At 39.1% G+C, this 23,346-nt stretch overlaps 1 protein-coding gene and 4 non-coding genes across 5 annotated transcripts; all 5 read right to left on the bottom strand.

Moving 5' to 3' along the window:
* Positions 1-367: 367 nt before the first annotated feature.
* Positions 368-439, bottom strand: trnaa-ugc (transfer RNA alanine (anticodon UGC)). The gene has a single exon. It is a non-coding gene; the product is annotated as a tRNA-Ala (tRNA).
* Positions 440-1,442: 1,003 nt separating this feature from the next.
* trnaa-cgc (transfer RNA alanine (anticodon CGC)) lies at positions 1,443-1,514 on the bottom strand. The gene has a single exon. It is a non-coding gene; the product is annotated as a tRNA-Ala (tRNA).
* A 7,468-nt stretch (positions 1,515-8,982) lies between these two features.
* LOC143707223 (uncharacterized) lies at positions 8,983-10,955 on the bottom strand. Its single transcript, XM_077199963.1, has 4 exons — positions 10,641-10,955; positions 10,055-10,242; positions 9,526-9,709; positions 8,983-9,436 (listed from the first exon to the last, which is right to left on the bottom strand). The coding sequence occupies exons 2-3, from the start codon at positions 10,225-10,227 to the stop codon at positions 9,550-9,552; spliced, it is 333 nt and encodes a 110-aa protein (XP_077056078.1). The 5' UTR covers positions 10,228-10,242; positions 10,641-10,955; the 3' UTR covers positions 8,983-9,436; positions 9,526-9,549.
* A 1,151-nt stretch (positions 10,956-12,106) lies between these two features.
* trnaa-cgc (transfer RNA alanine (anticodon CGC)) lies at positions 12,107-12,178 on the bottom strand. The gene has a single exon. It is a non-coding gene; the product is annotated as a tRNA-Ala (tRNA).
* Positions 12,179-14,947: 2,769 nt separating this feature from the next.
* On the bottom strand, positions 14,948-15,019 carry trnaa-ugc (transfer RNA alanine (anticodon UGC)). Its single transcript has one exon. It is a non-coding gene; the product is annotated as a tRNA-Ala (tRNA).
* Between the last annotated feature and the right edge of the window lie 8,327 nt (positions 15,020-23,346).

Here is a 23,346-nt window from a genome sequence, read left to right on the forward strand (position 1 = left end):
ATTATGCAGTTCAGATGTTTAAGCAACAGTGAAAGAACAATATTCTTTGGAGATGCTGGGGATTGAACCCAGTACCTCATACATGCGTAGCAAGCGCTCTACCACGGAGCAAAATCCCAAAATCCCATTCTGTTATTTACTTACATGTGCATTTAAATCGAAACTTAAAGGTCAACACTGGAATGCTTACATATGCAGTTCAGATGTTTAAGAAACAGGTAAAGAACCCCATTGCTTGGAGATGCTGGGGATTGAACCCAGGACCTCATTTCCCTGCTCCAACTGTTGTATTTCTCTTGTTTAAATAATATCTTTTTGCCCGATGCCTATGTGATATATGACTTTGACTTAAGAGTCCAATATTGGATGGAGCTGTTGGTGATTGAACCCATGACCACATACATGCAAAGCATGCGCTCTACCACTGAGCTACAACCCCTGTTGCAACTGTTGTATTTCTCTTGTTTAAATAATATATTTATGCACAATGCCTGTGTGATATATGGCTTTGACTTAAAAGTCCTACATGGCTTGAAGATGCTGGGTATTGAACCCAGTACCTCATTCTGGCAAAGCAAGTGCTCTAACTCTGAGCTACATCCCCTGCTGTAGCTGTTGTATTTCTCTTGTTGAAATAATATCTTTATGCACGATGCCTTTGTGATATATGACTTTGACTTAAAAGTCCAACAATAATTGATTGAACCCAGGACCTCATACATGTGAAGCATGCGCTCTACCACTGAGCTACATCCCCTCATGATGATAAGTGTGTTCTGTTATTTACTTACATGTACCTTTTAATCAAAATTTATAGGTTATAAAGGTCAACACTGGAATGCATACAAATGTTTAAGAAACAGGGAAAGAACCATATTGCTTGGAGATGCTGTGGATTGAACCAAGGCCCTCATACATGTGAAGCATGCGCTCTTCCACTGGGCTACATCCCCTCAGAATGGTTAGTGTGTTCTGTTTTTTACTTACATGTATGTTTAAATCAAAACTTATAGTTGATAAAGGTCAACACTGGAATGAATACATATAGTTCAGATGTTTAAGAAAAAGGGAAAGATTTTAATGGAAAGCACCATATTGCTTGAAGATGCTGGGGATAGAACACACAACCTCATACATGCAAAGCATGCGCTCTACCACTGAGCTACATCCCCTCATGATGATAAATGTGTTCTGATATTTACTTACATGTACCTATAAATCAAAATTTATAGGTGATAAAGGTCAAGAATGGAATGCTTACATATGCAGTTCAGATGATTAAGAAACAGGTAAAGAACCCCATTGCTTGGAGATGCAAAGCAAGTGCTCTACCACTGAGCCACAACCCCTGCTTCAACTGTTGTATTTCTCTTGTTTAAACAATATCTTTATGCACAATGCCTGTGTAATATATGACTTTGACTTAAGAGTCGAACAGTACATGGAGATGCTGGGGATGGAACCCAGGACCTCTTACATGCGAAGCATGCGCTCTACCACTGAGCTACATCCCCTGCTGGGCTGTTGTACTTATCTTGTTTAAACAATATCTTTATGACGATGCCTGTGTGATATATGGCTTTGACTTATAAGTCTAACATTGCTTGGAGATGCTGGGGATTGAACCCAGGACCTCATATAGACGGTGGGCCGAGGGGGGATTTCGTGTTTTCAGACGATCTCTGGGGATGGATAACCCAGTTTTTTATATATAACCACTACACTTTCAAACAAAGCAAATAAAATTTGTTGCCACTCACATACTTTGCACATTACTATAATATCGGTAACTTTCTCCAGGTTATTTTCCCGGCGAATAGAGCAGGCGGCTACGTGTTGGGTCCGCCATGCGTGACGTATTTGTTGCCTTCATCCAATAGCGTGTGTGGGAAAGTGTCGGTGTTGGTGACGCGTTTGTCAACACACGGGCGCGCTGATATGAAGTTGCTGTCTGACTCTGTGCACATCTTTTCGAGAAGTGATTTTACATCATAACAACCATAGACATCTACAGCAGGATACAACGTTAAAATAGCCTAAATATAAAGTTATGAAACTTTACTTTGCCATCAGCCAAAACGATTTGCCAAGGAACAAATTATAGATTAATGAGACCAAAGATCACCTGTTCAGGGGCGTGTCTAGAAGGGGGACATGGGGTGGCACCACCCAGTGATCGAGCCAGTGGGTGGTGATGGCGCAGTGGATAAGACACATGCCTTTGGTGTGAGAGACCAGGGTTCGAATCCACTGTGAGACACCATTGTGTCCCTGAGCAAGACACTTAACCCCTAGTTGCTCCAGAGGTGTGTGACCTCTGACATATATAGCAATTGTAAGTCGCTTTGGATAAAAGCGTCAGCTAAATGTATATGTAAACTTGTTAACTCATTTTGCCCACTTATGCTACATATTCAGTTTGACACAAAATGTGAATGTAGAGGTAACGTTATGCATTCTCACTGTTTTTATTTTATGTAACCATCTTTTGTCATACGATGTCCTGTCATTTCGTTGTAATCTTTAATAAATATACCGTTCTGATTTCACACATTTGATCCATGGTATTGCTTGAAAACACAACATCATAAAAACCATAGACATCTACAGCAGGATACAACGTTAAAATAGCCTAAATATAAAGTTATGAAACTTTACTTTGCCATCAGCCTAAACGATTTGCCAAGGAACAAATTATAGATTAATGAGACCAAAGATCACCTGTTCAGGGGCGTGTCTAGAAGGGGGGCATGGGGTGGCACTGGCCCCCCCTGAAATATGATTGCCCCCCCCCCCCTTGGATCAGAGAGCTGTCAAACACTGCTTGATTTGCGATTCGCAAAGCGGAATCACATGTCCGCGTTTTTCAAACAGTAGGAGAGAGAGAGAAACACCTCGACACGTCACTGTTTATGGTATATACACACTCAATTACAGTATATATTTTGAAATATCGCACCATATGTTGGTCTGATTACTTTCATGTGTGACTGATCAAGCCAGTAACGTTAGATTAGCTAACGTAATTTCGGCAGATGACTGATGACCGCAGCAGCGCGTCTACATAAATATAAAATAGATGCATGGGTCATTCCTGGTATGCGATGACTTTCCTGTCCCAATGATTTATGTACTCATATTTTCTCTAAAATGAGTCACATATTTATAATAAATGGCTTAAATTGTAGATTTAAGTATTCTTTGCCATTTAATCAGAGATAATAGACATTAAAAATACTACTTTGTATTTTACACAATTTTAATTGATGTATGCATTCAATTATATCATGTCCTCAGTGCACAGTAATCAACTTCTGCAAGAAATATAAACCATGAAATGACAAAAACCTCAAAATATTTTTAAATTCTGTAATAGACTAGGCTAAATTGCCTCTAATCATACATATAAATCATGTGGAAATATAGGTCTTTTTCTTAACATTTTCTTCAGTTACTGCGTACCTGAAGTCATCTTCCACCCTGTTAGTATGTACTTTTTTGCCTTCCAAATCCAACTGCAATTTCCTTGTGACCATTTTCAAGAAGTGAAATTTCTTTTCTTTTACCTGCTGGAATTCAACTGTACAAACTGAGGTATGCTTCAGCTCTCACTCCTAACTTTTTTTAGTTTTTGTAATTTTATCCTGCTTGTCCCACCCTTAAAGTTCCACCCTGTTAGGCTATGTTATGGAGTTTGTCCTATCAAAAAATGTAAAAACAAAATCTGACATAGTTATAAAAGTTCTGTTCATCTGTAGAAGGTTAGCTAGCTAAAAATGTTGATCACTCAAAGAGCTATGGCTAACTTAGCTCAGAATTTTCCACCCTGTTAGATCTATAAACCTAGCAGGGTGGAATGTTAAACATATTCGATTCATCAAAAATTGTTTTGCTTGTTTCAAGAAGAAGAAAAAATCTAAGATGGCATAAGGGACATATACTATGCAAGAAAAGCTCATTATTGTTTAACATTTACATTATTAACATGTTGTGATATATGTATATGTCCCTAACAGGGTGGAATATTTTTATGGACAGTGTCTGAACAATCTACCAATAATTATTATTATACAGTCCCTGAGCTAGACCTATATGTCAAACATCAACCCTATATTAAACATGTCACTATTTTGATAGAATGCTAAAAACATGAAAATCATGCCTTTTTTCCCCAACATTTATGAAGCCAAAATGTCACCGCATACCAGGAATGACCCACATATTACTTTATCTTTTGTTTTAAAGACTAAAGCCACTATAATTACAACTCTGTGTAATTTATACTGAATGGGTATTTGTTTATTTTTACACCGCAACAGGACATCCAAGGTTTCTTTAAGAAGAAACCATGTCAGAGACAGATTTCATGCAGAGAACGTTAGCCACACACACACACACACACACACACACACACACACACACACACACACACACACACACACACACACACACACACACACACACACACACACACACACACACACACACACACACACACACACAGTGTTTGTGTTAAGAATAAAGCATGTTAAATGACTAAATAATGCCTAGGTGATGTTTTTTATTTATTAGAACAAAACTGTGTGGTCCAATCCATGTATAATACAAAATGATTTTCAGGCTCTTGTTCAGTGCCACATTTAATACCATCTATATTAGGTCACTGAGCATTGCAAAGATTTTTTTTAAAATCGTGCTTAATATTTTCTAAACACGTATTTATTTCCATTTGAATTTTCTGATTTCCCATGGGCCCCCCCTGACTGGATCTTGGTCCCCCCTGTGCCCCCCCATTTATAAAATCCTGGAATCGCCCCTGCACCTGTTAGATATACACAAGTCGAATTATATATCATGTTTAACCACAAGACATCAGAGCCAGCGGCAAACGTCAGAAGTACTAGCCGAGGTAAGGCTGTTCCAGGTGGGGTACATGAGCGCTGAGCGCCCGGATCTCTCACTCCGAAAACGTCAGATAAAAATTTTAAATAGACTCTATCTTTACGAATAAACCATAGATTTGAGCTTTAGACAACTACATTGTCGACTGAAAAACTATTAAAACTACATTTCGTGACACAATAACAGTAGTATTTTGAAATTTCTAATTATATAATGGCCAAAAACAAATTTTCAGTCTTGCTTGTGAAAAGTAATTGCTCGAGACCTCTTTTCAATTGTGTGGCGATTTGTACAGCCCCAAGCAGCACACTAAACACATTTTTCTCAATTCCCGGTATGAAATCTATGTGAAAGTTGCCCTCCGCAATGTGGCCGCACCGTTGATGTACGCTCCAGCGGGCAATTGGGCTTCTATGTATTGATTATGTCTATGATAAAAACGAGCCAGACAATACTCTTTTTCCCGCACATTTTTACTATGGAAGAAATCGCAAAAACATGAAGTGCTGCATGCATATATGTGAGGGAAATGGACCCACCATTCCCTTCACAGACATAACTTGGGAGCAATTTATTAAATCTGTGTTTCTGTGGAAAGACCTTGAATGCAGAGAAAGTCTTATAGCAGAAGAGGCAGTACAGGCATACAAATTACAAAGCCAGGAACCTACAAAGCAGTTAGTCAAACCAGCTAACATTGGCTACCACAGGGAGTGCTACAGCCATTTCACAAATATCACGAAGATAGAACGAGCACAAAGGAGAAGAGAGAAGGCAGTATTAGTTGAAGAAACTGCAAATCAAGGTTGGTATTATATTGTATAGACAGAAGGTGCAGTAAAAGACATACAGTGCAGTATTATATTGTATAGACAGGTGGCGCAGTATATTACAGTGCAGTATTATATTGTATAGATAGGTGGCGCAGTATAAGACATTCAGTACAGTAGTATACATTTAAGTAAGTAGTATGTTTTACAGTAATATAAATTAAATATAAATGTGCAATGTATTAGCAGTAGCCTTATAGGAGCGTAATAGATATGGATTTCCAGTATGATCAAACACATACAGTTATGTGCAGTGTAGTAGCAGTAACAGTATAAATGTACAAATAATATAGATATATACAGTGTATTAACAGTAATATAATAAAAACATCCTGCAAAAATGTACCCTTCCAATTATGGCATTATTAACATCAACAAGGCCAGACACCTGAACGCTGTGAAACTGGTTTATTAACCATGTTAAGGGAACAGGTGAAACCGAAGGAGGATGAGTTTTCCCCTGCTTAAAGTTTCAAACCATTTCTTTAATCAGTGATGTGGGGAAGGGTGCAGAACCTCAATCTATTGTTTTGCACTTGTTTTAGTGGTAGAGGCAGAGGATGGTGAGGCAACTCCAGTAAAAACACAGGCTCTGAGGTCTAATGCCTGTGATCTCTATACGTCCAAGCAGGCCCCACACCTGCTTCCAGTACAATGCATTATTTGCAAACATGAGAAGTACAAGGTTCAGAAACACACCAGGAAAAAGGGTAAAAGAAAAACGAACACAGTGTGAAACACTCCATGCTGGGAAATTGCTTCTCGCTGCTGAAGGGAGAAGGGATGAGTCTCTCCTTCTCCATATCCAAGGCAGGGACTTGGTGGCTAGTGAAGCACGGTATCACTTCACCTGCTATCGAGATTTTACCCGGTACCTGACCACACAAAAAAATGAGAGAACAGAAACAAAGATCTATGAAAATGGATACAAGCACTTCTGCAAAACAGTCATTGAGGAGAGGCTTTTAAAACACCGCGAAGTGCTTCGACTGTCAAAGCTGAATTTGCTGTTAAAAAAAAACTGGGGAAGAAACAGAGGGAGTGAATATTGCAGCTTATAAGGCACATTCACTTAAGGCAAGACTTCAAAAATCTCATCCCTTCTTGAAATTCCTGCAGGCATCCACAACCTATCTTGTATTTGTGGACAATCTGTCAGCTGACGAGATTGTGCATGAAGTTGCTGTCTCCTCTGCTTCCTCCTCATCTGAAGAAAGTGAAGGAGAAATGATAAGTCAAGAAGCTATTGAAAATGCCACCATCAACACAAATGATTCTCGGGTGTTATATCATGCAGCAATGATACTCAAAGAAATCATTCAAAAGACATCAAAAAGATCACCAATGCTTCCATGGCCTCCCATAGCAGGTGACCTCACACTGGAAAATGCCTGGAGTGTAGTGCCTCACCAGCTTTTTAACTTTATTGCATGGACATCAGGAATGTCATTACAACCATCAGATGAACGTGTTGATGTCATTTCAGAGGACAGCAGAAAGATAGTGTCCACTTGTCAGGACATTATTACCTTGGCAACCAGAGGACGGTGGCTCATCCCAAAACAGTGCTCACTTGCAATGGCAGTTCGGCATATGACTGGCTCTGCACAGCTTATAGGGTTGTTAAATGGTCTGGGTCACTGCTCATCCAATTCCCAGGTCCTTGAGCATGATACTGCCCTTGCTCACCTACAAATAGAGAGAGGAGAAATATAAATCCCTGAAAACATCAGTGCTGAAGTGCCAGTGACTCTTGTCTGGGATAATAATGACTTTGGAGAGGAAACTCTTTCAGGTAAAGGGACAACACATAATACCAATGGTATAATAATTCAGAGGGCCATAAACAGTTATACAGCATCCTTACCAGACACATTACCCAGACAGAGAACACAAGAACGGTCTGTTCATCCTCCTCCACTGAATATTTCAACCCACACAAGAGGAAAGCGGTCTGGTCCACAGAATTTTGCATTGAAGATAGATCTCCAGCAGGACCAATACAGATATGCCCAAACTACCGGCAGAAGAATTGATGCTGCATTCTTTTTACTGAAAGTACCTGAGGCCCAGGGCAAGCTTTCAGGACATCTTGATCGAGTCTGACCTGGTGGCAGCAGGCTCAATCGATGGCTGGAGATCACTCCATTGCTACAACAGGAGCATACGGGCTCACAAACTCCTGATGGAAGCACTCCAGAAACTGCGCTGGTGGGCATACTTGGACACACTGACACAAGAACAAAATGCAGCTGCTTTAAAAGTAGCAACAGATATGCAGGATTGTTTTCCCTGTGAAGAGTTCAAGGTCATTCTAACATCAGACACATTTCAGAAATTACTGCAAGGCTATGAAGAATTTGTGGTGAAAAACAACTGTAACCACACATTCGCATTTTGGAGCACATATCTTGACATGATGGAAGATTTGCTTCTTTTCATCAGGGCAACAAGAGAGGGGAACTGGGCTCTCCATTTGTCCACTGTGCCAAGTATGCTGCCCTGGTTTTTTGCCTGTGACAAAGTAAATTATGCCAGGTATTTGACGGCATATTGGGCTGAAATGACCAACCTGGAAGACACACACCCTTCAGCACACCAGCAGCTTCTTTCAGGTGACTTTGTGGCACAAAGACATCAAAGTCATGGTTTCGCCGGCACTGCGTGTGATCAAGTCATTGAGCAAACAGCCAATCGTGACTCAAAGACAAAGGGTGGCATCAGTGGGTTCTCTCTGAACAAGGGTGCAGTTCACCGCTGGACCCTAACACAACATGAGCGGGCAGCAATCACTTTTGAATGCAAAACAATGGCAGGAAAGTGCCTGGTAGGACATCTTAACTCTGAGCTAGACAACACCCGAATGCAGAGAGATCAGGCTGATGTGATGAACATTGTGGTCACTATCCAAAATATGATTAATCCTTTTGACCCATTGCTGGACGGAGAGTGTCTTTGTCACATCTCTTCTGGCCAACAGGCATCAGAAAATGTTGCCACAGATTTACTAGGGGCTAAACAAAGAGGTGTAATGGCACTCACTGAATTCTGTGAAAAAAGGATCGTCAATGGCGAAGCATCATTCCATGAACCTATAAAGAAAATGAAAACATTCAAAGACACTGGCCAAAGTACAGTCACAAAACTTAAAGGAAAAAAAATCACCCTAACATCACATCGCAACTTGTTTGCAAGGCTAATTGTTGTGGGCAGTGTTGGGCAAATTAACATCGATGAAATGCTCACTTACAGTTTGGGTCCTTTTCCACAGTAAATTTCCAACTTTGATGGGTCTCTGGTCAAAACCAACAAAGCTAAGCTGATGCACATCTTGCTCGATGAGATCAGCCCGCCTGCAACAGTGAGTGACATTCCTGATGGCTCAGTTTGGATTTGAGATGCTCTGGCTCTGGTGCAACAACTAAAGCCACAGCCAACATTTGGGTTGTATGCGGATCATGTACTGAGGACATTAGTTCACTCAGCTAAGGCAACCAAGTCAACAGAGCTTCATTTTGTATGCGACACATACAGCAACCTGAGCATCAAAAATGCTGAGCGTAGTCAGCGCACAGAACAGGGCTACCAAAAAATCAAAATATATGGAGATGACCAAAAAAACCCAAAGCAGTGGAAAAAATTCCTGGCATGTGTCCAAAATAAAGAAAACTTACTGGAGTATCTCTTTCAACATTGGAGCTCATCTGCAAAGTACATAATTGACAATATAACCATCATTGTAGCACATGGAAGCAAGTGTCACACAATTAAGATGAATGGGAGCTATACTGACCTTGAGATACTGGAACTCAAAGACTTAGAGACAAGTCAAGAGGAGGCAGACACCAGAATGATACTGCACGCGGTCCATGCAGCCAAACACAGCCGTGACCTGGTAATCAAGAGCCCAGACACCGATGTCTTTGTGCTTGCTCTGGCTTTCTGTAGCCACATTGATGGCCACCTCCATTTCCATACTGCCAAGGGGAGAGACACACACATTACTGACATTACCAAGCTACATGCACATCTTGGCGAAGACAAATGTGATGCCCTTGTAGGTCTGCATGCCTTTTCTGGATGTGACACTGTGAGCGCTCTGCATAAGGTTGGGAAAGCAAAAGCATACAAAAAACTAAGCTCAAAAACAGAATACATCCCTATGTTTAGAGAACTAGGAACAAGTTTCACCCCATCACCAGAACTATGTGAGGCTCTGGAAGCTTACACGTGTGACCTATATGACCAAAAGGACTGCCAAGATGTCAATATTGCAAGGGCTAAACTGTTCAAATCAGGTAAATGTTCTGAGAGAGACTTACCTCCAAACAAAGACTCCTTGCATAAACACATCCAGCGGGCAAGCTATCAGGCTGCAATACACAGAAGGAGTCTTGAGTGCCAGACATTCCTCCTCCTTTAAATCATGGCTGGAAGATGGTAGGAGATTTCTACGGAGTGGACTGGATGACACTCCGCCAGCTCCAGAGGCCATACTGGAACTTGTGCACTGCTCATGTAAAAAAACAAATTGTGTTAAGGGTAGATGCACATGTAAACTGCATGAGCTGCCATGTACAAACCTCTGTCAGTGTGTAAACTGTGACAATAAGTCACTTGAAGATGACTAGGACACATGTGGTTATGTAAATACACATGTGGGGAGGGGTGTGTGTGTGTTGGCTACTCCAGGAGAAGTAAATCTGTACGATGTTTATGTACATTATAACTCTGCTCTGTTTGATAGCATATGTTCTTTGATAGTCTAATCTTATTTCTATTACATGCCGTTCTTCTTGAGCTATTAGCACTCCGGTTATAATATTGGCTGCTTGCTGACCCTTTAATGTTATGTCAGATGTAACTGACAATTAAATATGTTTTATACATCAAGAGGTTCATGTTTACCTTGAGTTTTTGGCGAACATTTGCAAAACAGTCTGAGGTAATTATCCGCGGATGTCGTAGTTTTGGTTCAGAGCTGTGACCTAACGTTAGACATGCTAGCTACTGCCAGTTAGCCAGCTGAAACTACCCTAGTTAAAACGACACTAACGAGACGCTTACATACGTTTGAACAACACAGTGTACAAAACAAACATTTGTCATAGATATCATATTCTAATTAAATGAATGCTTACAATCACAAAAACAATGTCCTTGGCGATTGTCACTATGCTGCCGCCGCAGATGCTGTTCGTGTCTGACAGCTGAATCATCCGTGTAACAACTGTTCTAAATAAGCTGGATCTGATTGGTTAATAATAATCCTATTTCAGTATCTTGCCACACTATTGGCTCATCTGATATAGTAGGCAACCGCGTTTGCCTGCATATTTACGGTCGTGCATTATGATTTCGGGGGAAAATGTGCAACAAATGGGAGTGGCAACACTTTTCATATCGTTGAGAATAAAACAACCGTCCCAACTTTACAAACTCAGGTTCTCCCTCCATGGGGATCATTCATTTCGAAAAGTAAAGCAGATACGGGGCCTCGGCCCACCGTCTAATACATGCGAAGCATACGGTTATAATGAGTTTATAAAGGTCAACACTGGAATGCATACACATATTTAAGAAACAGGGAAAGAACCATATCGCTTGGAGACGCTTGGAATTGAATCCAGGACCTCATACATGTCAAGCAGGCGCTCTTCCACCGAGCTACTTCCCCTCAAAATGGTAAGTGTGTTCTTTTTTTTTACTTACATGTATCTTTAAATCAAAATATATAGTTGATAAAGGTCAACTCTGGAATGAATACATATGCAGTTCAGATGTTTAAGAAACAGGGAAAGATTTTAATGGAAAACACCATATTGCTTAGATGCTAGGGATTGAACCAAGGAAATCATACATGCAAAGCATGCACTCTACCACTGAGCTACATCTCCTGCTGCGGCTGTTGTGTTTCTCTTGTTTAAACAATATCTTCATGCACGATGCCTGTGTAATGTATGGCTTTGACTTAAAAGTCCAACACTACATGGAAATGCTGGGATTGAACCAAGGACCTCATACATGCGAAGCATGCGCACTACCACTTAGCTACATCCCCTCATGATGATAAGTGTGTTCTGTTATTTACTTACATGTACCTTTTAATCAAAATGTATAGGTTATAAAGTTCAACACTGGAATGCATACACATATTTAAGAAACATGCAGTTAGATGTTTAAGAAACAGAGAAAGAACCGTTTTCCTTGGAGATACTGGGGATTTGAACTCATGACCTCATACATGCAAAGCATGCACTCTACCAGTGAGCTACATCCCCGGCTTTAGCTGATGTATTTCTCTTGTTATAATAATATCTTTATGCATGGTGCCTTTGTGATATATGACTTTGACTTAAAAGTCCAATATTGAATGGAGACACTGGGGATTGAACCCAGGACCTCAGACATGCGAAGCATGCGCTCTACCACTGAGCTACATCCCCTCATGATGATATATGTGTTCTGATATTTACTTAGATGTATCTTTAAATCATAATTTATAGGTGATAAAGGTCAACACTGGAATGCATAAATATGCAGTTCAGATGTTTAAGAAACAGTGAAAGAACCATATTCCTCTGAGATGCTGGTGATTGAACTTATGACCTCATTCATGCAAAGCATGCACTCTACCACTGAGCTACATCCCCTCAAAGTAATAAGCATGTTCTGTTATTTGCTTACACGTGCATTTAAATCGAAATTTATTGGTGATAAAGTTCAACACTGGAATGCTTACATATGCAGTTCAGATGTTTAAGAAACAGGTAAAGAACCCCATTGCTTGGAGATGCAAAGCATGCGCTCTACCACTGAGCTACATCCCCTGCTTTAGCTGTTGTATTTCTCTTGTTTAAATAATATCTTTACGCATGATGCCTTTGTGATATATGACTTTGACTTAAAAGTCCAATATTGCATGTAGATGCTGGGGACTGAACCCAGGACCTCATACATGCAAAGTAAGCGCTCTACCACTGAGCTACATCCCCTCATGATAAGTGAGTTCTGTTATTTTCTTACAATTGCATTTAAATCGAAATTTATAGGTGATAAAGGTCAACAGTGGAATGCTTACATATGCAGTTCAGATGTTTAAGAAACAGGTAAAGAACCCCAAGCTTGGGATTGAACCCAGGACCTCATACATGCAAAGCAAGTGCTCTACCACGAAGCTACATCCCCTCAAAGTGCTAAGCGTGTTCTGTTATTTACTTACATGTGCATTTAAATCGAAATTTATAGTTGATAAAGGTCAACACTGGTATTCATACATATCCAGTTTAGATGTTCTATTATGCAAAATTCACTTTTACATGGTGTTTGAACATAAATGTGTGTTGGCAATGTGTGAGCAAAACCACCCTGGAATGATAAAAATCCACCCAGTGTTTTTTTTTACAATCTCAATAAATCATAAGCACTGTCTCAGAACGAGCTGTTCTAAGATTCGGCTCAATGTGACGTAGAATTGAGCAAGCCCCCACCGACGTGGTTTGATTGACACTGTGGTTTTGGCATAGACCCCGTCCTCTGTGATCTGTACGCCATCCTGCATTGTTTCAACGACAGCCGGTGTTTAGAAACATAAGTGTTCTGTTGTGGGATGTAATAATGCACATAGTAGCTTTCACTTACTTCCGACATCAGAGCCACTGAAAACGCAGTGGATGGATTTTATTTACGAAGGAAAGGCGCCACTTAACCTTCCAAAATACGTTTGTTTGCGCGAATCATTTTCTGACTGACTGTTTCGTGAATTCAAAGCAGGTCTTGCTTCAAAGTTAATCCTCAATTGTGGATCATTGCCTACTGTTCACGATCCAACGTCACCTCCAGTAGAAGTAAGTGTATTTTATGATTTTTGAGCAAATAGTAATTTCAGTCGATGTCAGCCAATTCAACAACAAATGCATCTAAAGTTGTTGTCGTCGTCGTAGGATGTCTGTGTATATAATTCAAACCTTGTTTGTATAGTGTGTAACCACACGTTTATAAATATATCTTTTTTTAAAGATATTGTATTAAAAACTGTGCATGTTTTCTGTAAAGACAAGACATCAAAATTGCTATGTTTATACAAAGGCCAGCACATCGCTGTAGAACAAAGCTGTAGAACGAGGGATATTGTGCAGACAGAAACATCACATAAATGTAACTTCGTTTGTACGTAGAAAACGTTATCACATTATTTGTGTTTGTAGTTTCAAAAACTGAGCCAACGTTATCACAGTTTGTGTGTGTCTGTGTGTATGTTGCACATCCATAATTGCAAAGGGGGCGCAATTACAACTCTATAAGTACATACATGTATCAAATAACCATTCCGAGACGACCTGGTCCATTCTCATTTGTGTTTCTTCTGCCGGAGTCTCTTCATCATCTGGGTCTGATTCCGGTTCAAACATGTATGGCTGAATGCCATACAAAACAGCGGGTCTGTCATTCTCAGCCATTCCGCTTCTACCGACTGTTTATTGCCATAGGTATGCAAGTTAAGCCCTCATCCAAAGCCAGGGCGTGGATATGCAGCTCATTTACATTTAAGGTGGTACACACCAAAACAGCTCTTTAAAACAGGCCCCAAAAATGACATTTTCAAATGGTTATAATAAATTAACTGTGGGGTATTTTGTGCTGAAACTTCACAAATACATACTGGGGACACCCGAGACCAATATTACATATTGTAAAAAGGGGGATAATAGGTGCCCTTTAAGAAACAGGGAAAGAAATTAATGGAAAGTACCATATTGCTTGGAGATGCTGAGGATTGAACCCTTTTAGTTTAGATGATTAAGAAACAGGTACAGAACCCCATTGCTTGGAGGTGCTGGGTAATGAACCCAGGACCTCATACATGCAAAGCATGCACTGTACCACTGAGCTACATCCCCCCATGGTGATATTTGTGTTGTTATTTACGTACATGTGCAGTTAAATCGAAATTTATCGTTGATAAAGGTCAACACTGGAATGCATACATATGCAGTTCAGATGTTTAAGAAACAGGGAAATGATTTAATGGAAAATTCCATATTCCTTGGAGATGCTGGGGATTGAACCCAGGACCTCATGTATGCAAAGCAAGCACTCTATAACTGATCTACAGCCCCTGCTTCATCTGTTGTATTTCTCTTGTTTAAATAATATTATCTTTATGCATGAATTCTGTGTGATATATGGCTTTGACTTAGTAGTCCAACATTGCTTGGAGATGCTGGGGATTGAACCCAGGACCTCATACATGCAAAGTATGTGCTCTACCACTGAGCTACATCCTCTCATGGTGAAAAGAGTGTTCTGTTATTTACTTACATGTACCTTTAAATCAAAATGAAAACTGATATTGAGAATTGTGAAATCATGATATATGTTGTTACTGTGAAGTAAAATTAAGAATTTTGGTCATATCGCCCATCCATATTTTTTTGCTAAATAGCAGAAAAGGTTCCCACAGTTTTAAATACATTATGATTTTTTTTTAATAGTGTTCACCACAAGTAATAGACTACATGTAACCTAGTTAGAAATAGGTAATGGCTGCTATTTTATTAAATTTATGAAATTTATGAAATTAAATTTATGGGTGAGTTCATAAGTTAAAATTTGATTTGGGTTATTTAATAATTGTTAGAGCCTGTTTATGGAAGTTTGACTGGTAGTCTGTTGATAGAGTATGGGCACTGAAGCAAGAATGTGATTTTAACGAGTTTTTCAAAGATAAAGTTTGGAACAATGTTCCATAAACTGTTTGGATTTTTCAAAAATCTTTTAATCCAGTTGATTTTTAATATCTCATTGAAAAGTGAGAAGACAATTACCGATAGATCGATACCGATCTTTTTCCTACAGAGGTATTTATGCATTTTTGTATGTTGTTTAGGTTATTCATGTTTGTGATTTAGTTAATTACACTTGTGGACATGTATTTTGTTCTGATTCACTGCTTGCAAACAAAGTCTCTTTTACGATCTTGATCTAGCTACATGCTAAAAGTGCTATACTACATGCTACCCTTTGATACCCTTTTCTTAGAATAAATTAATAATCAGAAGAGTTTGTTGGACGAACTGATTAATTGATTGTAATATTAATTTAGCCATGTCACGTTAATCCAATTAACTGACCCAAATATTCATAATTAATCATAAGTTATTATTGATTATTAATATTTCCTAGAGCTAAGTTCCTTACACTCCATATAAAGTTATATAATAGTGTCTAGATTGGCATATTGTAACTTAGATATTTCTATTGATGTAAATAAATATGCTGCTTGTGAGAGACCTTCTGCTTTAGAAAGAACCCTGCCATACGTAGATAAATCTCTTGCAAGCCAAGAGTCAAACTTTTTATGAATAGAATCGTGTAGTAAACAGATATTACTCTCTGTCATCAACTTGTGATTATGTTTCAAGTTAAGTTACTAAATTCTTTACATTTATGCCACATATTTGACCTTAATGCTTATTTTTAAGAGAAAACAGCTCACATTTTGAAAGATTTAGATTCAAGCCTGAGCTTTCAGAAAATTGGTTTACAACATTTAATGCAACTCCTATTTGGGATTCATCTTTTAGAAACAGGGTTGTGTCATCAACCAGGTGTGAGATTTTTATTTCTCTTTCATTTAATGTAATTCATTTGAATGAACTCTTGTAAATTAAATTTGAGCTATATCAAAAATAGAAGAAGCAAGTTGGGGCAGCCTTTGCGGATACCTTTGTTTATGTAAAATCTAGGTGAGGTTCCATTAGCTAATTTAACACAACTGTTTCCTCCCATGTACAAAGTTTTTACAGCATGATTTCCATTACACGAGAGTAGATGTTAAAAACTTCATGCTGATTTGTACTCTGCTTTCGCCAAGATAAGCACCAACTAAGACGTAGCTTTACAGTAACCTATGCTTCTCCATCCATTTACGCTCCTTTCCATCTGGTGACGTGAATCTCCTTCTGTCTGGTGTTAATAGTGTATTTGCGCGTCAGCACACACAACGGCTGCAACCACAGTGCGGTCCCCCCATAACAACCCTCTGGATTGAGCGGAGTAGGGAACATCTCTAGGGTCTTCAAGTGGGCACCTTCCGTCCTCAGTGTTTCGTCGACTAGCCCACGACACCTCAAGAGGGCTCGACAGTGACTCTGGCGTCCCAGAGTCACCCCCCTCCGTCCCCCACTCAACTCAGCCCAGCTTACTGACCTCTACTTCCCTCTTGCTGCTGAGACCTAACCACAATCTCACAATCTCTCCGCAACCCAACCATACGCGCCAACCCGTTTGACTAAGGCTGTCGAGCCCCACTGGTGCGTTACTATGCAGTTTCAGTGGCAACGGTTCCGTATGGCATACCACCTACCGCAAATCACAATATCTGCCCAACCACCCGTCATTCACGCAATATACAGAGGAACGTAATGACTGTAAATACTATACAACCTCTACAAATAAACCAACAGTGCTGCTGAGACCTAACCACAATCTCACAATCTCTCCGCAACCCAACCATACGCGCAAACCCGTTTGACTAAGGCTGTCGAGCCCCACTGGTGCGTTAATATGCAGTTTCAGTGGCAACGGTTCCGTATGGCATACCACCTACCGCAAAACACAATATCTGCCCAACATCCCGTCATTCACGCAATATACACAGGAACGTAATGACTGTTAATACTATACAACCTATACAAATAAACCAACACCCTTCAAGTTTTCAAGAATTCTACGAAACCGTAGCATGGCGGCCTGTACTCAGCCAGCTAGAATCTTTCCGTCTCAACCACAGCCAGTTGCTGCTCCTTTCTGCTGCTTCAGATAAGTTCTGTACTGTGCGACGCAACTCTTGACCACTGAATCCGACGTCTCTGAGGAACCGGGTTGTAGAGTGTGCCACAAAACCTCGACAACCCACTTCCACTGGATAAACCTGGACTCTCCATCCTCGCTGTTCTACTTCAGTGGCCAGATGAGCATCTACCGCATCCTCCCATGGCACTGTTAACTCTATCAGTTGAACAATGCGTGCTGATCCAGACCACAAAACAATATCTGGTCGTAGGTTAGTGGTGGCAATCTCAGGTGGAAAAATAAGCCGTTGATCAAGATCAGCCAGCATCTTCCAGTCCCTAGCAGCTTCCAGTTGTCCTGGGCGAGAATTGGTGTTAGCACCTTTTCTTGGAGGTTGCTCGCCTGGGCGGAGGAATATTGTCTTCTGCGTGTAATGTTTTGCTAGAACAGGCGGCAACTTGTTGGTCATACTACGCTTGCCTTCCAATGCTAAAGCCAAACATCGCAATACTTGGTCATGGCGCCAAGTAAACAGACCTTGGCTAAGAGCCACCTTATATCCTGTCAAAATGTGCCTTAATGTGGCAGGTGATGAACACAAAGGACAAGAGGGATCCTCTCCTACCCAGAGGTTTAGGTTCTGCGGTGTTGGGAGAACATCATATTTTGACCTAATAAGGAAACTGATCCTACTCTCTTCCATTGACCAAAGGTCTTGCCAGCCCATTTTTCGTTGTTCCACACTCTCCCATCTCATCCACTCTCCCTGCTTGGCCTGGGAAATGGCCTTTATACATCTCATCCTCTCCTACTGCTTTCGCACCTCGTTGACTACCAGCTTCCTCCTTTGAGCTGGGCCTGCCTTGTGCCATTTAGGAGGAGCTAAACTGAGCCCAAAACCCCCTCTTCCATGCTGTACCTGTCCCACGATATCCCCAATTTGAAGGTCAGCCTTTGCCTCTACTACAGATTTCTTTGCTGACCACTTTCTACCAGTTTTTACCACAGGGGCTGCCTCCCTTACACATTTGTCGCGTGACTCTGCTAAAGTCATTTCCAGTCTGACCTTGGCACACTTAAACTCCTCGGTTAAAGCAGAGACTGGCAGCTGCAATACTCCTTTACAACTAATCCTGCATTCCTGCATTAATACAACTCTTACCAAAATTAAAAAAGTTTAAGGTGTCAATAATAAATTTGTGGCTTACCGTGTCAAAGGCTTTTAGAAGGCTTTTAGAGTTTTGTCCTGACAGCAGATTTTATTATATTCTGCATCCACACAGTTAGGGGAGTTAATCAAGCTAAAGATTTCCTTTGGATCTTTGAGATTACAGTTTTTTTTACAATCGCTATGACAATTTTTTCAATACTTTTAACAAATTTCCTAAACTCTTAACACAGTTAGCACCTCATCCATCTGTGTAAACTATACTATTAACACATTTCTTGTTGCTTTAACACAAAATGCATACAATTAACACAAATTTAAAATGCTTGAACTTCTTTTACACACGTGTTAAATAACATTATTTTTAACACCATGTTCTAAACCTAACCGTACAGGCTAAAGTCAAGGTAATTCTGTCTCTGTCTTTGCTTTTTCATTACAAGACCAAAACAATGGATTTTTACTGGCAAATTTACCAATCCTTTAACACTGTGTCAGAACAGATAACACTATGTTATATTTTGACTGGTCTAAAATAGTCCCGATATAAACATGCATTATATGTGTAACGTAGTGATTCAGAATAAGACAAAAACACGTTTTTTGGAAAATGGATTCATGATGTACTCGCTCATAATATATAGTGTAAATAAAAAAATTAAAAAAAGGGTTTCATGTTATTTAACAACATACTATTGTATATGTCGAGCCTGGTAATCATAGGAGAGTAACTACACGTAATTGTACATTTAAATGCTGACAACTAACGTTAAACACTATAAAGTATAGTAACCTCTGTATCACTTTGTGTAGGCCTTTCTGTAGGCCTTTCTTCCTGCAACTTATATTGCAGTCAGAAATAATATGTACACAACTATAAATTAAGTAAATTTATTCATGCACTTACATGTACTTCCTCCAAAGGACAGTAATCTAAGAGTTTCTTCACTGTACTGTGCAATGGAAACAAATGGGAATTACAAAGTATTGCACTTTCTTGCCTTTTGATGTAAAGTTAGAAAGTCCATTTACTACACATATTTCAGCCTCCACTTTCTTGGGAACAGGTAAAATAGTTGGTGTAGTGTGTAAAACTGCACAAAAGAGGAAAACACAATGGCATTACAATGAACTACACTAAAAAAAATGTGATCAATAACTTATGGCAAATATTTTTACATTAAGTTCAGAGTTTTCACCTTCACAAATCAAAGCAATAGATCACTACTCAATATTTAACAGCTGAAATGACTGTACCAGCCATTTGGAATAGGCCTACTTAATTTAATGCAGCAACAAATAATTTTTCAGTGTTGCAAGAGAATTTAAAGCTCATTTACCAGTAAAGAAGGTGTTGCTGCTACTGGTCCATGGCTGTAGGTCTAAAGAACCCAGTCTAAGCTGAACCCAAGGATGCCCTCCACAATGGGTCGGTTCACATTTAACCCAAGGGCCAGCTCTTCTGCCGGGGTGTAATGTGGGGGTACAGGACCACCACTTGCTTTTGCTCAGCCTTTTTCTTGGTTGCCGTTATAAACAGACACATAATTTAACAGTTTTTTAGTAAAAGAGACTAAGAACACTATAAGTAGAAAAGACTACCATTTTGAAGAATATTCTTGTACTTCACTTGTTCCCATGTTCTAGTGGCTCTTACAAAAACAAGAATATATACTGTAATAATAGGTGATAGAACCATAACATGGTGAGCACTTTCGTATTTGATTTGTCTGCTACTTTTTGCCAGCCCTCTCTCCTGGCTTTTGCACACTTTGTGCCCTGGGGTTTTAATTAAGCTTTCAAATTCAGCATAACCTGCAAGCAATAACTCTTGCTCTGCTGCAGAGAAAAACTGAGCGTGCTCTTTAGCAACAGGGAGTAGCCAATAGCAGCATTGCTGATCAATGGTTCTACTATCGATGCATATCCCCCTTTAAACCAGCGCATGAATGCGCAATTATCTCAGATAACTCAATCCAGATATAGGCCTACTAATCATAACTGACATGTGTGTTCGAAGAACCTAATTAGCCAGATCATGATTAGCCCGATGATATCATCTTGGATGTCTCATTTGATCTCGGATGTTTTAAGCAACGTACGAAGAACGGACTCCAGTTCTGCATCTAAAACAACTTTTAAAGATGGAGGCAATTCAATCACAGCAAGTATGTTAAGGACTAATAAGGTAGCCTAATCTCCAATAACAGCAGTACAAGTAGAGATGGGTGAAATGCCTCAAGAAATTCAAAGGCTCAAGATTAATGAGATACTGGATTAATATAAAAGGACACTTGGATATAGTCATCCAGTTAAGAAAGTTCTGAAGGATTGATGGGAATACGAATATAAAAAAAGCTTCAGACGGACTGCCAATGAAGAGGCACAAATGGGATTAAGTGACATCAATATCGCCCCTTCTGCATGTGGCAACTTCAATTCCTTTTTGGCTTTACCCTGCCTGTAGTTGATGTTCAGTTAGGCCCTACATGAAGAAAAACATAAGGAACAATATATGTTAAGTACAGCTGTCAGCGGACAGAAGGATACAACACAGGTAATGAAGTAGACAAGGTTTATTGATACCAGTGACGGAGAGCAGGTGAAACAGGTATGCCGATTGTTTGAATTAACTTAGCTTGAGGATGAAGGAGTCAGGTAAGTTGAAAGGTAGGTATCAATGAGACCAGACAGTGGTGAAGGGAAGTGTGGCTACTTATATCTGGTGTACTGATGAGCTGGTGCAGGTGTGTGCAATTAGTATTCAGGCGAGCTTGAAAGAGCGGGTGGAGCTGAAGGGTCTGGTGTGGACAATAGTGTAGCCTCCGTGACAATAGCACAGCAATACATTGATCAAGCAAATTATAACACAAGTACAAATATACACAGGTGGCTCAAAGGCTCCTGAATCTGAATAAAAGCAGCAGTTTACATACCCCACTTCAAGGTAAAAATATTATATTTATATATATATATATATATATATATATATATATATATATACTCAGATCATATATCTGTTTTTACAGCAGAGCTAATAGCAATATTCCTAGCTCTTCAGTGGATAGAATAACCAATAAGATCAGTAATTTGTACAGACTCCCTTTCAGTTTTAACCCCTTAGCTGTCACCCCCCTTTTAATAATTGACATTAAAATGCACTATACAAACTTAAATGGTTGTAATTCAAGAATGCTTTGGAATACATACATAAGTGTGGTCTTGTTTTAAAGAAAACAATCAGCAGATTATTACTGAAGTGAAAGCACTTCAATAAATTAAAGTATGAAAAAGTTATGGAAGTTATAATTTACAGTAAATCAAATATACTTTATTAATATACATTTTTGATATAAAATAAATATTTTACAAAATGTTTTTTACTATAAAATTACTATAAAATGAAAGCCATATATCTAACCAAGTTGTGTTCCAGATTTCAAATTGATATCACAAAAATTGAAGTTCCCATGAGATTTTGCTTAGGTGTAGTACCAAAAATAGCCACCGGGTGCCATTGCATTCCATTGAATTTAATTGTATGCAATCTGCTGTAACAAATTCATAAATTTCTATCCAAATATCACTTCTGTCACTAAATATGGAACCTTGAGGCTCAGACCTTTCTGACAATATGTGTTTTGTCAATATTAGAAAAGGTTTTGAAAATAGATTATGAAAGATGATGCCAAAAAGGGGAGGGGCCTAATTAAAAAAATACCGTTTCTATGGTAACGAAACATCCAATTTCAAAACGGTTTTCACAGGATGAATTCTGAGTTCGTAAGCTTTCAAATGATACCTAATTTATGATAACTACTAAAATATGTGATATAATAAAAAAAATATTTATATATATAATATATATTATACTTTTTAGAGGACTTCTTACTTTACAAAATATAATTTTATCTTTTTTTATTGACAAATACTAGATTGTTTTATTATGAACTTTTAGCATTAAAAACCAAAGTTTCAATTATTAAAAGTGTGTGCGTCGACTTTTTTGTGACAAAGGTCCGAAACTCCTTTAATGACTACGATTTTGAGGCGCACTCTTGTCATAAATTCATATATTACTGTTCAAACATAATTTGTAATAAAAAACAGCGCTAAAATATCTATTTAGAAGTCTTAGACCTTTCCAACGATATATAGTTTGTCATAATTAGATTAGGATTTAATAGTAATATAGCGAAGTAAAGTTAAATATCCCGTATACGGGATCGTGACAGTTAAGGTTAAATAGCTTAAGTGGAATATCAACAACAAGACCAGATATAATATTTGAAGTGATGCAGATTTATTCAGAATAAGACAATCTGGACTTATAGTAAACTTATTGTGGTAGGCCATCACATATGGGTGTGAAAGGAAATGAAGAGGCAGACCATCTGGCTGAACAGGCTTTGAAACATTCACCCATTAACATTAAAGTGTCAATGAGTAAAACAGAAGTAAAAGGGTAAATAGAAAATGAAATATGAAAGAAATGACAGAAGGGAACAAAAGGTAGACACTTTCATCCCATTCAATAAAAGGTAGGTATATAAAGAAGAATTTTTTGGCAACAGGGAGGACTTTTTAAAGAATGCATATTGGACATTGTTCATTAAATCAGTGTCTGCATAGAATGGGGAAGCATGAAAC

The sequence above is a fragment of the Siphateles boraxobius genome, unplaced genomic scaffold (assembly GCF_051911475.1).
Source record: "Siphateles boraxobius isolate OS27281-9 unplaced genomic scaffold, OSU_SipBor_1 41, whole genome shotgun sequence".
Classification (NCBI taxonomy): domain Eukaryota; kingdom Metazoa; phylum Chordata; class Actinopteri; order Cypriniformes; family Leuciscidae; genus Siphateles; species Siphateles boraxobius.